Source organism: Cinclus cinclus, chromosome 3, assembly GCF_963662255.1.
Source record: "Cinclus cinclus chromosome 3, bCinCin1.1, whole genome shotgun sequence".
Taxonomy (NCBI): Eukaryota; Metazoa; Chordata; class Aves; order Passeriformes; family Cinclidae; genus Cinclus; species Cinclus cinclus.
Window position 1 is genome coordinate 116,298,903 of NC_085048.1, and position 14,210 is coordinate 116,313,112.

General features: G+C 46.1%; 1 protein-coding gene across 2 annotated transcripts; it reads left to right on the forward strand.

The window, feature by feature from the left end:
- On the forward strand, positions 1 to 14,210 carry SLC22A7 (solute carrier family 22 member 7). 2 transcript variants are annotated; one of them, XM_062489495.1, is made up of 10 exons: positions 1 to 378; positions 2,845 to 2,948; positions 7,013 to 7,167; positions 8,466 to 8,634; positions 10,354 to 10,471; positions 11,565 to 11,674; positions 11,763 to 11,977; positions 12,321 to 12,429; positions 13,747 to 13,954; positions 14,133 to 14,210. In XM_062489495.1, exons 1-10 carry the CDS (start codon positions 1 to 3, stop codon positions 14,208 to 14,210), a joined length of 1,644 nt encoding a protein of 547 aa, XP_062345479.1. The 2 variants fall into 2 exon arrangements, with proteins under 2 accessions (XP_062345479.1, XP_062345480.1); XM_062489496.1 differs by having other exon boundaries at positions 13,747 to 13,953; positions 14,147 to 14,210.

The following is a 14,210-nucleotide window of genomic DNA, read 5'->3' on the forward strand; positions in this document are numbered from 1 at the left end:
ATGAAATTTGAGGATCTCTTGCTGGAAATTGGGGGCTTTGGCAGATTCCAGATTTTGATTCTGGCCATGCTCTGCCTCCCAAGAATCAACCTTCCCATGCATTTCCTGCTGCACAATTTTCTTGCTGCTACCCCCTCTCATCACTGTGCAATTCCACACCAAGAGGCATTTGTGAATCTCACCATGGAGGAAGTTCTGCTCATCAGCATCCCTCGGAAGCCTGATGGCACTTTCAGTTCCTGTGAGATGTTCTCACACCCTCAGTTCCACCTGCTGCTCAACTCCTCTCTGCAACCAGAAAACAAATCCATCATCCAGCACTGCCAGCATGGATGGGTCTATGACCACTCGCAGTTCACCTCCACCATCTCCACCCAGGTAATTCCTGGCCTGTGATACAGCCAAATTGAAATTAGCTCTGTGCTTTGAGGAGATGGAGAGGTGTTTGCTGAGTGTACAGAATGAGAGGGAAATCTGTGCACTGTAACCAGTGGACATGACCTGTTCAGAGAAGATATCCTGGGAGGGGGAAGCTCTCTGAAGCTCAGTATTAGGAGCTAACATTTATTAATATTATTTCTGTGAGCATCTCATCTTGCTTAGATTGATGCCAACATTTCTCATTATAATCATCTTAATTTCTCCAGATGATTGAGAGTTTCGGGAGGGGCTGAGATAGCAGAGGAAAGACACAGATGCAGGATTTCCTCTGTGTGGGCCTCATGGCGTTTGCACAGGATTGCACCCTGCCAGGGTTTCATATGAGCTCTTGATTTCCTGTCTTGGTTTTCCAAACACTTTCTAACTTCTATTCCCTTGGCCACCCCCCCACCCCCCCCCCCACTGATCTTCACCTTTCTCCTCTTCACCACCTGGGTGGTGCTGCCTCTCTTCTCTTACCACCAATATCTCTTGATGCCAAATCAAATGTTGTCTCTGAGGCTCTTCCACTGAGATGGAGCTCATAACCAGCCATAACCTTGAGCCTGCAAAAGGTCCCTGCCCACCAAATATTAACAACCCCCCTTCTGAAACACTTTTCCAGGGCTAGCAGTGATACCTCTGGGTGTTAATGCTTTACTTTCCTTGGAAAACAGTCCAAATCACACAAGGTCTCAGGGAAGGGAAAATCTGGTCAGGCAAAAAGGGCACAGTTGGGTTAGAAAGATAGTGCTGATTGTCTCAGTGGGAGCAGGGACAAGTCTTAGCTTAGAGCTGGCGCTTCCTCCCCACCATCCAACCATTCCTGCTTTCATCAGGCACCGAGATGAGGGTCATGTGTGCACAGGGTCTGCACCTCATTTCTGCAGTGGCTCAGGGAGAAAGATGTGAAGGAGTTCTGAGGGAAAGGGCAGGAGGAGGAGCAGCATGGAGCCTTGTGATGCTGCTTCCATGGGCCAGTGGCCTCAGGACCTGTTCAAGGGACCGGGGCTTCCTCTGGAATTCTGCTTTTGTAGCAGGAAAGGTTGCTCAAGATCTGACTGGCCTTGTCGGAGCGGATGTAAGTCTGGGTTGATGATTAAATTTTGTCTCATTTTTGCAGAAAAAATTAACTCTGCGGCTTCACCATAGCATTCTGTAGAGATTAGTGATATTTGCGTTTCCAAGAAAATAAAAATATGTACATTGACTAAATTAGGATGAATGTCCAAACAAACTCCTTAGCAAGAAATCAATAGGTTAGTATTAAGAGCAAGTATTTGACCTTACTTCCCCTCTGCCCTCCTTCTTCCCTGCACAGATAACTTCCAAGGAAACTGGGCAACAGGGCAAGAGAAACCAGTTATCAACACAACATTCCCCAATGCTCGCTGAGGGGTGTGACAGCTCTCTGCAGTGGGACACCCTCCAGTGCCCAGCTCACCAGGGCAGTCTCAGGGGCACAACAGAGGGAGCTGGGGGAGACTTGCACCTGGGCAGGTCTTGCAGAGGTCAGGAGAAGAAAACTTCATGGGGAACTCTCCATGCGTGGTACCCAGGAAAGTTTTCGGATGCCCAGGCATGTATTGAGGTGCATCAAGCACAGCATCACCAACCGGTCAGAGGAGGGGATTGTCCCCTCTGCTCTCCTCTGCACTGGGGCATCTCACCTGGGGGCAGTTTTGGGCACCACAATATAAAAGAGACATTCAGCTATTGGAGAGCATTCAAAGGAGAGCCACCAGGATGGTGAAGGGTTTGGAGGGGAAGCCATACAAGGAGTGGCTGAGGGCACTTGGTCTGTCCAGCCTGGAGGAGACTGAGGGGAGACTTCACTGGCATCTTCAACATCCCCACAAAGGGAGGAGGAGGGGCAGACACTGTTTTTTTTCTCTGTGGTGTCCAGTGACAGGATCCATGGGAATGGCCTGAAGTTGTGTCAGGGGAGGTTTAGGTTGAATATCAGAGAAAAATTCTTCAGCCAGAGGGTGGTTGAGCACTGGAACAGGCTCCCCAGGGCAGTGGTCACAGCACCAAGCCTGACAGAGCTCCAGAAGCATTTGGACAATGCTCACAGGCATGGAGTGGAGGATGGTCCTGTACAGGGCCAGGAGTTGTACTCCATGACTTGGATGGGTCCCTTCCAACTGAGCATCTTCTACAGTTTTGTCATTCCATGAAGTGTTCACAGAGAAGCTGTCACAATGGGGGATGGATAACTGGGACTTTTGTAAGATGCAGCTTTCCATTTTCCAGGACTCTTGCACTGTCTGATGTGCAGTGTAGTGCAGGATTCCACCCCTCCATCAGACTCGGCAGATACAAACTTCAAGATACAGAGGTCTGACCACCAGAGTGAAGGAGTGTGAGAAGGCAGTGGAGACTGAGCTGGGCACTAAGTGTCACTTTGGCCTTGTGTTTCAGTGGGATCTCGTGTGTGATCAGCGTGGGCTGAACCAGGCAACAGCAACCTTCTTCTTCATCGGCGTCACGATGGGGGCCGTGGTGTTCGGGTACCTTTCCGACAGGTCTGACCCCTCCCGGGCTGCTCCTCTGGGGCTTCGGCTTCACGGAGAGAATTCCCCAAAGATGTGGCCTTCAACAGGCAATCAGAGAGGCGGGGAAGGGAGGAAATTGCAAAGGGAGAATCCAGCCTCTCACTTGGAAATCGGATTTGAGCCCTACTGGGAAGCAACGCAGGGAGTGAACGCTTCCTGGATCAGTGAGCCAGGGAATTCTTCCCGGATCAGAGAAGCAGCTCTGGCCTTGGTTAGCAGTCATATGCACTGCTGACTGTGGTTAGAATTGCTGCAGGAACAATAACAAACAAACAAACAAATAAAAAAATATCCAGTCTGCAAGACCAGTTTCAAAAAAACAAAAAGCCTGTCTAAAACTGGAGAAAGCTGATTGATACAAAGCTGAACAAAGGCTAAAAGAGTTAACTCCTTGCAAGTTATACACAAATTGGCTAATGACACCCAAGTGAGGGGCTCAGAGCAAATGCTTGCCATAGCTCAAAAGGGTCTCCAGCAAGCAAAATCTGACTCTCTAATTCCTAGAGAATCAGGGTAAGGAGATTATATTATTTACAAGCAGGGAGGTATTTATTCCTCAAGGAAGAGCTGAAGCAATGAAGAAAAAGGAACAAATTTGCTCTCTCTGGTTAAATGTGGGATGTGACAATATAAACCTGGGGAAAAAACAAAACAAAACAAAAAAAAAACCCCAAGTAATAACCTAGAAAGGACATTAGTTAAGAATCTAAATATTTTTGCCAACAGCAAAACCAGAAAATGCCATCAGAGGACAGAGTCCAGGAACACAGTTGGGATGTCCTACTCCCTGTACACTATTCATTATTGGGAAACTGCTTCCTGATTTCCTTCCTCTGGGAGGAATTAGAGTACAGCAAGTAGTAGATAATAGAGTACTGCAAAATCACTGCAAAGGGGAACCTGAAATGTGAAGGACCCAGAGACTTTAGTGCTACAGATGGGAATTTTTACATCCATATCTTTACCTATGGGTATATGAGTATACATATTTTACAAGGACCCAAGACACTTGGCTCATTTTCAAACTGTGTGCCTTGGCTTTGTATCTACAATAGCTTTATAGCACAGCTGGAGAGAGAGAAATTCAAAATCAGGAAAAGGAGCGAGACTAAATATGGCAGAAAATAAGGTCTCACAAGGTAGAACAAAATGAAAAGTAATTTGTTTCACAAACTGATTGTGATGGGGAAGAACCAGCTGAGGATCAAGGCATAAAAGGAGCCCCTGGAAATAAAAAGACTGCAGTGTGAGACATAAAGGAGTGTGTGCTTACAGTGGGAGAGTGTGTAGAGGCAGGTGTTGGGAGTTGGAGCTTTGAAGTAAGCTGACAGAAGAAGGCAGAGAGAAATACACCAGAGGAATGCCAGTTAAATGCCAGGGGTGAGGGAAACATTGTCCTGGAGCCCTACAGCATCTTGGGGATAGAAAAGCTTTGAACTGGTCTCCAGATAAGATCTCAGGAGTGCCTGACACTTTCCCATGAAAAGTGGAGCCAGACACTCAGGGGGAGGTAGGACACACCAGTGAAGAATCAGCTGGGTTTTTCTAAAAGATCCAAGCCATACAAATGTACAGGATTTTGTTGTGTCAATCAATAGGCGTGTCAGCAGAGGAGACACCATCTCAGTCTCCTTACCAAACACTCCTTCACAGAATCACAGAATCAAAGAATTCCAGAGAGAATAACAGAATTCTTAAGAAACTAAGCTGTCCTAGGGCAAGAAGGCAGGTCTCAGCATGAATAAATAATGAAAAGCCAAGAAGAAGGGAGGATGCAAGTGCTCTGTTGTGTCAAGGGAAGGGCCTGTGCTTGGATTTTTGTGCTTTTCAGCACATTTACAAATAATCTGGGAAGGGAGCAACTGGGGAGGTGATGCTGAGTCTGGCAGAGATGAGGTCTGAGTTTGGAGACTTTGCAGAAGGAGCTGAAGGACTCCTGCCTGGATGAGACAGTCAGAAGACAAAATTTCTGGGCAGATTAATCTAAAACAGAGAAACAATTTAAACTTCTCATTTAAAAGGGAGCCTCTGAACTGACCACAGCTGCTCAGTAGGAAGATTTTGGCATTATGAGAGATAAACAGTTTTGCTCTAGGCAAACATCCACACAGCAATGAATAGTGGCTAGGGAAGCAAGAGGAAAATTAAGAATCATTAGGTTAAACCTCAGATGTTCCCCCCCCCCACAGGTCACCTATCATCTCTTTTAAAGTCGACCTCCCATTAGCAACCTTCCTTTTCTCTGACAGAGATGAGATCCCACTTCTTTTTGCTAACAGTAAAACAGAGATTTCATCTCTGGTGCCCCAGAGGGAAAAGCATTTGGTGTTTTTCTACTGTTCAGGTTCAGTTTTTTCCTAAACCATTACAGATATTTGGATTTGATAACTACTCCGCTGACAAATTTTACCCAGGTAAACCCTCCAAAACCCTTCACTGTGAACAAATATATGCAAAAATACATATATATTGTTTCTGTTACTGCCTGCTCTTCTCCAAAGACTCCTTTTGTGCCTTGTCCTTGTACTGAATTGGTTCAATAATGCTTTGGCAGACTTCCAAATTGGGGTTGTTTTTACGACAATGGCTTTCTTATTAATTTTCATGCTTGTTCAGTCTGCTCCTTTCATTGTATTTTCTACGATCTTTCAGAGGTTGTGCTTTCCTACCACTCTCTTTGAAGACAATTTAATGGCATTATTTCTAGCAGCCTCCCTGTATCCTGAAGTTCAGCCCTGCCAGTCACTCCTGGTTTTCCCAGCAGGCAGTGTGCATTATTTGAGAGTCTAGTAATGGTTCTTTAAATAGCTGCCTTGAGTCCTGCAGGGAATATTATGGTTTTATATCCTCCTTACTTTATTTTCAAGGAAAAATCTTAATTTTAAAAATGTGTCTTCTTTTCTTGGGCAGTTACCCATTGGAAACAGGATCCAATTCTGGTGGGTTTCTGGGTGCTTCCTGTTCTTACCCAGGGGCATCATGAAGTCTTTTGCAAACTGTCTCACCTTAAATTTCAAAGCAGACCCAGCAAACTCCCTGTACCAAAGCCACAAGTTGGGGGATTTTGCTAGTAGATTCATTTATCAGCTGCTGAATGAAGTAGATTTTGATTACTTTTGGGAATTTTACTGTGGCATTATGTCCTGGCATGCCACTTTTCCCCCTGGAGCAATTGTTCCTGCCACCATCCTTCTCAGGTGGCCACTGGGAGAGCCCTAATTCTGGGATCAGAGCAGGACTTTGGTCCTTGTGGACTGAACATCACTTGCTGGCAGTCTTAATCTGCAATTGCAGCTTGAGCCTAAGCTTTCCTGACATGCAGTGCTGATGTTCGTCAGGAGAACGACACCTTGTGCTCCACTTCGATGTTTAGATTTTCACAGGTTGTGTTGAAACACGTGCAGACATATTTCTCTGTCTGTAAGAGAGTGTGTTTATTTATATACACGTGCATTTGTGTGCATTTGATCTTTTGTATTTCTCCACACTCTCCACACAAGACTCTGGACAATGGGGTAAGGAACCCCCAGGAGAGCAACATCCTGGCAGACTCCTCAGAAACCCCTTAGGATTTCAGGGCTATCTGCACATGTGGGCTGACAATTGGATTCTTTTGTTTTCCTTCCAAGGAGCAGGGTGAAAGTATCATGACTCTGTCCCCTCCTTGAGGGTGGTGGCAGTGGCCAGTCCTGAGTAAGCCATGGGAGAAGGACATTGACACTGGAGGGAGCAGGGTGTGACAGCAACACGGGATTTCAAGCTGGCGTCACTGCTTTTGGTGGTGGTGTTGGCCAGGAGAGCTAGATTGGTTCTTCTGAGCAGTGCTGGCCTTTCCACTGGAAAGTCCCAATGTTTATGGGGTGGGCTCTGCATGGGATTGCACCACTGTGGCACCAGCTTAATCCAGAGCGCTTTCCTCCTCTCCAGGATGCTGCATCCTTTAATTTTCCTCTAAAATCTCTGGTTTGCCCAGTTCAAACCCTGCTGCTGTGACAGGTTTCCAGCCACTGTAACCCAGCCTGTGCTCGTGGCAGGTTCGGACGGAAGACCATGCTCCAGCTGTCCCTGGTGTGCTCCGTGGTTTTTGGGATGCTGAGCGCCGCCTCTGTGTCCTACACGATGCTGGCCATCACACGGACCCTCACTGGGGTGGCCCTGAGTGGCCTCTCCCTCATTGTCCTGCCTTTGGGTGAGTGTGGAGGGGCTGTGGCTGTCAGGGGGGGCTCCTGGCAGGCAGTGGGTGGGAAAGGACTTGAATACCAGGCAGGGCAGACTTGGTAGGAACAAGGGGCTGAAAATCGCTGCCTGTGCAATTTCCCTCCTGCAAGGATCCCAAAACTGAAATTTGCAGTTTTTATTTAACAGTCTACTCAAAATACAACAACCACTTGTTAGTACTTGTGTTGTAACAAGCTGACCGAATTCCTGTCAAGTCCAGTCATCAGAACAATAAGAGCCATATTCCAAAGCTTCTGCCCCTTTCCTCTGATAAAAAGTTCTCACATTTCCAGCACACACTGTTAGGGCAATTCAGCAGCATGGCCCTGTCCTCAGCACGAGAGGATGATGTGTCATTTACAGGATGTTTCTACTTCCCCAGTTTGGAGTTTGCTCACAGTTTGCCTAAATTACCAATCTGCATTTTACAACGAGAAAAGCTACCAAAAAAACCCCCAAAACATAGAAATCATACAAAACTAGGCAAAAATGAAGCTGAACGATTTAGGTAATTATATAATAAAAACAAGTTCCAAATTTCAGGATATCCGGTAAACCACTGTATGATTTTGTAGATACAGTTGGGACATACAGGGCAAAAAGTGTTGTACCCAAGAACAAATTACAGTTGCAGCAGAAATTTCCAGGATTTTTGCAGATCTGGCCAAAATCAAGCTAAAATGGTTTCAGTACTGGTAAAGCCCACACAAGACCTGACAAATCCCAAGGCCTGCCGTGTTTGTTTATTGTTGTAGAGGTTGATTCCTGCAAATGGTAGTAGAGCTTGGGAGGGACATTTCTGATTGTTAGAGGCTGTAGCAAGATGTGCAAACCTTCAGAGGAAAACTGGCTTTTGGTTCACACACAGGAACAAGGAGAGCCCCTCTGGCTTTACACGTGTTCTGCTCTCTGCTCCGGGTGGATTCCATGTGAACAACAATTCTTCTCAATGTATTTGTTTAATCTGAAATAACGGGTGGACAGAGAAATGGGAAACTTGTGCAGGCAAGACAGTTAGTGGAAAAAAAAAATCTGGGTGATGAACAAGAGCAACTGAATGCTATTGAATGGAATAATAAAAAAAAAAAAAATCTCCACCACCAAGAGTGGTTTTAGAACTGTTCCTTGACACAAGTCCAGCATTTCTTTCCTTAAAGTTTTATTTTAGCGGCACGTTGCCTTGCTTTGCCCTTGTTAAAAAGCCCTGCAGGCCTTCCTTTCCTGGAGAAATCCTGCGTGTCCCAGCTGAATGCTGCCTTCCTCTTCCAGGGATGGAGTGGGTGGACATCCAGCACCGCACCTTCACCGGGATCCTGAGCAGCATCTTCTGGAGCGTTGGGAACATGCTGCTGGCCCTGGCAGCGTACCTGGTGCGGGAATGGCACTGGCTGCTGGTGGCTGTGACAGGACCTTGCCTCCTGAGCATCGTCTGCCTGTGGTGAGTGCAGCCACCAGAAAGGAAGCACGCTGGGATTTGCCTGCTCTGTGGAACCTAGGATTAGCTCAGGGATTCGCAGGACTCGTCCGTGTCCCGTATCTGGATTGCCAAAGCGTGGCAGCTCTGGAAAACTGGAGTGGTCTGGGTTTTGTCTCTCCAGCAAGGCCAGGAGCCAAGGTTATGTCACAGTTTTGGGGACAAGGAGGAGGCAGGACTAGGGCTGAGGCATCTGGATGACAGGTGGAAGCAGGATTTGGTGCTGCCAGCTCTGTCAGACTCGGAGCAAAGAAAACAGATTCCAATAAAGGAAGACACAACCAGATCCAGGCTTTAATCCTTAGTAAAGCCAAGATAAAAAAATTATCCATTCTCTGTCCCCACCTCACTGGGAAGGATACTTTTGGCACCAACTTTTCCATGAAAGTCACTGATGCCTTCAGGCTAGGTCAGTCACTTCCCAAGGCTTTTCTCAGGTATGTATCCATCCTGATGGGCCAAATACACCTGCTTTCTATGGGCAACTTCTCCCCTGTAATCTTAAGAAATACCTGACATCCCCTAAGCCTTAAAGTGGGAGATGGTTCATTTAATCAAATAAACTTATTTTTTTTTCCTTTTACTTTCCCCAGGTAGTAATTAATAAAAAGTAGAATACGGAGTTGATTCAGTGTAAAGAGTAACTTCTGGTATTTCACTGATCAAGTCCAACATAACTAAAATACATGTTCTGCTGACTTTTTATAGTTCAAGTTGTTTTGCTCTCTTTCTAGGACAACCAGCCATTAAAAAAAAAAAAAAAGAGTCCTTGGAAGTGCTGAAATTCACAAATGCATTTGGACCAACCCTTTTAATCATAACTGTTGGATTTTTCTTCTTATGTTGCTATCTTTTATGGAGACTAGTTCTCCAACAAATTATGCTCTAGTCTTCAAGCACCCATAAGGCCGGTGATTGCAGAAAATTGAAAGTCTCTGAAGTATGGAATTAAAATCTAATTTAGCACTCTCTAGATATTATTGACACAATGTCAGAACTCAGTGAAGACATCAGACAACCAAAAGACATTGCATTACTCTCTAGAGACAGTGGCAATGAGTGCAAAATGCCATCTTTCCTTCTCTTTATTTCCTAAGTTGTAAGCTTGTGGGTAGGAGATGGAAACTTTCAACAAGACCAATTCTCCAAGCATTTTTGCTCAACACATCACTTTCAATTCCTGCTTGAATAGTAACACCAGTTGTTCATTAGTTTTACTGTAATCTGATTTAGGGCACATGAATCACAAGCATTGGATTGTAGGGATCTGGTCTCAAACCATTCCAGTGGGAAACTCCAGTGTACAGAAAGCTTTGATTATTATGAAAACCAAATCATTTCAGCAACTAACTAAGTATGTATAGATCTCACTGAATCCTTTCTACATTGTGGTTTTAATACCTGACAATTACAAAATTTAAAGGGACCAAGAAATCACAAATGTATCAATAAAAAACTCCCTGGGGCCAGTTTTAATTGATGAGAGTTTGAAACTTCAATCTGCTCATGCCTTAGGGGTAGAAGAAGAGCATGTCAAAAGAGTGCCCCACTACTCTTCCCATGCACCACAGTTGCTGGATTTAGCTGAGGTGGAAATCTCATGGAGAAGATGGCAGAGCCATGTGTATGGGGTGGAAAACAGGCATCTCCAACAGGAACAGTCTCCTCTCCTTGCACCTGCAGGTGGGTCCCAGAGTCTGCCAGGTGGCTCATAGCCAAGGGCAAAGTGAAGCAAGCCCACAGGCACCTGCTCAGATGTGCAAGAATGAATGGAAGGAAAGACTTTGCTGTCTCACCAGAGGTAAGGAACTGGGGATACAGATGCATGTTCTTCTTTTCCCACTTTGTCTCTCTCTATTTTACTCCTGTTTGACACCTGGAGCAATTCTTAGCCTGCAGTGTGGTCTGTAGGGCACTGTGGGCATTTTGCTCTAGAAAGAAGAAATTCACTCCTAAAGATAAAGCACCAGTTCAGGTCCCATAAGCCCAGAAATCCCATCCATTAGGTGGAGTGTCTTTCCACTCATTTTTTCTGTAGCAAGTGGTCTCAGTGGACTGGATACTGGAGTAAATACACAGTGAGTAGAATTTATTAACTCTGCTGGTACTTACCCCTCCATCAATTGCCAAAAGGCTTTGTGGACAAGCACTCACTCCTTCTTCTTCACAGGCAGGGCTCACTTCTCAGTGCCTGGCTTTTTAGGTATTCTGTATTTATATAAGTAGATGGATAAATAATTACTCTTTAAATGAATGCACTCCTAAGAACAAAGCATGGAGCTCACTGTTAGCTCTTCATACAACAGCAGGAAGCCACCTGAGGAAGGGGGTGGAACTGGCCAACACTGACTTTTCCATCTGCCATTTCTCTACAGACTTCTCTGCTACACGGGGCATGGAGGTGAGAAGGAAGAAGGAGCCATGAGGGAAAAAAAAAAAAAAAAAAAAAAAAAAAAAGAGGTCTAAAATAGCAGGCAGTCTGTAAAGTTGTAGAAAAACATGCCTTTGACAATGTATGCTCAGAGAATGGCGCTGCAAAGGGAATGTATGGAAAATTCAAGGTGGATCTGAAGCCGAAAAGGGCAAAGCCCCCCAGCCTGTCTAGGGTTTCATGTCTGTATCTTGAAAGCACAGCAGCTGAGATTTCTTTCTTTCTTTCTTTCTTTCTTTTTCTTTCTTTCTTTCTTTTCTTTCTTTCTTTCTTTCTTTCTTTCTTTCTTTCTTTCTTTCTTTCTTTCTTTCTTTCTTTCTTTTCTTTCTTTCTTTTCTTTCTTTCTTTTCTTTCTTTCTTTTCTTTCTTTTCTTTCTTTCTTTTCTTTCCTTTCTCTCTTTCTTTCTTTCTCTCTTTCTTTCTTTTCTTTTCTTTCTTTCTCTCTTTCTTTCATCTCTGCCAGGCCCTCACAAGGATGGCAACAGACAGAAACATTGGAGGGAATTACTCCTACATCAGCTTGTTCAGGACCCCAGTTCTGAGGAAGATCTCTCTGTGCTCTGGCGTGGTGTGGTAAGCTGTGTCACTCCACAGGGGGGGAATTCATCCTGCAGTTCCCAGAGGAATTTTCCTCAGTCCCATCTCCACCCACTCCTTGCAGGTTTGGCGTTGCCTTCTCTTATTACGGCATGAGCCTGAACCTGACTGGCTTTGGGCTCAGCATCTACCTCTCCCAGTTTGTCTTTGGCATCATTGAGATTCCAGCCAAGATGGTCATGTACGTGCTGGTGAACCGACTTGGCCGGCGGCCGAGCCAGGCATGGACACTCATCCTGACCGGAGTCTGCATAGGAGCCAACATCGCCATCCCCAAGAGTGAGATGCTCTTCTGCTCTACTCAGGACTTGCTAAAGAGGGGGGGAGTCCATTCTGTGCAATGCTGGAGGAGAGTCGTGGATTTGTCCACGGGGAATTCTGTGCACAGAAGTCCTCCACCTGAAGGGTGTCTATGAGACAGGGTCAGGACCTATTCTGACATCAGTTCAGCGCCCACCTGGGCTAATACTAAACCTACAGATCCAACTTTCGGAAACAACAGCCCCAGGGCTATGAAGATTCCTGTTTTGCATGTGGGAGCACCAAACCTTCTCCCTTCCTATACCTGGAAGTTTCTTCCTAGAGGCAGCTCATTGCCATAAATGCCTTTTCTTCCCCGCAGCCTTCACCTCCCTGCGTTCTGTAGTGGCCGTTATGGGCAAGGGTTTCTCAGAAGCTGCCTTCACCACCATCTTCTTGTACACCTCAGAGCTCTACCCCACCATTCTGAGGTAAGAGATGCCACCCACCTGGGCACATCTCCAGGGCCTGGCTGGGGAGCTGCCCTCAGGCCTTGGCCATCAGCCAGCACTGGCCCCTTGCCTCTGGAAGTGGCAGGTTCTAGGGATTTCATATACACACAAGAGAGAGGCAGAAAGCCACCCTTCTTTTCATCTGGTGCTATACATTGTGCTGATAGGAAGATGAATGGAAAGGTGAGGAGTATTCTGTGTGGGAAGGTCTTTGCACTCCATAAAGCACCTGTGGTTAGTAAAGTCTTTGTTCCCTGTGATAATCTGTCAGGAACTGTTAAAAGAGCCTGAAAATAATAACTTGAAATATCAGGTTTTACAAGGGACACACACTACCACGTTTGAGAGTGTTTTGGACATTGGATGATATTAGAGCAGGGATTAACCAGCCTTTCAGGAGGAAAAAACAGAGCTTATTTGACATACCTGAGTAATGGTAACACAACACCAGATTTAGCATTTGCATAGGTTGGTATATAGTTAAATCTGGCAGAGGGAATCACCTCACTGATTTCTTTGTGCAAGTCTGAGAAAACCCTCATGAATCACAGCAGGCCTTGTGGCTTACTTCACTTCTGTCCCTTCCTGCCCAGGGTACCCTCCTCTGCCATTTAGTCCTTTAGCTTTGAAAGGTCTGTTGTATGCAGGGAATGATTCACATTTAAACCAAAGTGGTCACAGTGATCAGCTACCTTTTATCCCAGATCATTTTGTATCTTTCATGCTCAGTGACATTGACAAAGACAAAATTGTTGGTTCCTTCTGCAGTGCTTGTTCTGTATATGCACAGGCAGGTGCTGGGATCCTTGTCATCAGTGTGAAGTGCCACCCATCCCCTCAAAAGGGTCTTATTTCTCCAGGGTCTCCTTCCTGGAACCAAAAACATTCACATGTATCTCTAGTGTATTCCACCTGCCTGGAAGTACCTGGTAGAAGGAGGAACTTGGATTTGCTCTAAGCAGGTTGGAAGACTCACTAGTCTTACTATCAGAAAATGCTCTCAGGGTTTTAGACATTTAAAGTGGAAACAGCTTTAGAGCAGGTATTCTTAGTGTGAAACTGCAGCTTCTTTATCATAATAGACGTAAATCTATTTCTCTCAGCAGCTACAGCTGATCTCTGGGAAATATGATGATTTTAGGAAGATACGAAGAAAGAAAAGGAAAAAAATGGCAGAGGAAAAAGCCATGGGGGGAGAAAACCTCAGCACTTAAGAGAAAATTGCAGGGGAAGGGGCAGAGGTCTGACATGACACAAGTAGCCCTCTCTTTCCCATGTTGGTGTGCACCTTTCCAGGCAGAATGGGATGGGGTACACCTCCTTCCTGGCACGCCTGGGAGGGTCCCTGGCCCCACTGGTGTTCCTGCTGGACGAGGTGTGGCGGTCCCTGCCAGAGGTGACGTACTGCGGGGTCGCGGTGTGCAGCGGTGCCGTGGCCTTTCTGCTGCCGGAGACGCTCAACGCGCGCCTTCCCGAAGGCATCGAGGACATCGAGAAGCCACAGTGAGTCACATCCACGCCACCTCCATCCTGCCCTGCACGTGGATTCTGACCAGATCGGGGGACATCCCTCTCTGCTGCCTGCAATTCCCCTTCTGTGGGTGGCAGGGGAAGAAGGGACAACCCAGTGCGGTGCGTTGGCCTTCCCGCTTTTCTGTCCATCAGCCCAAACGTGACTCTTTTTTTTTTCTTCCAGAGTAAAAGCGCCGCCAGAAATCAGCGCTCCCGAGGGCGTGCCACTGCAGGCTCTCCTGAAGTGA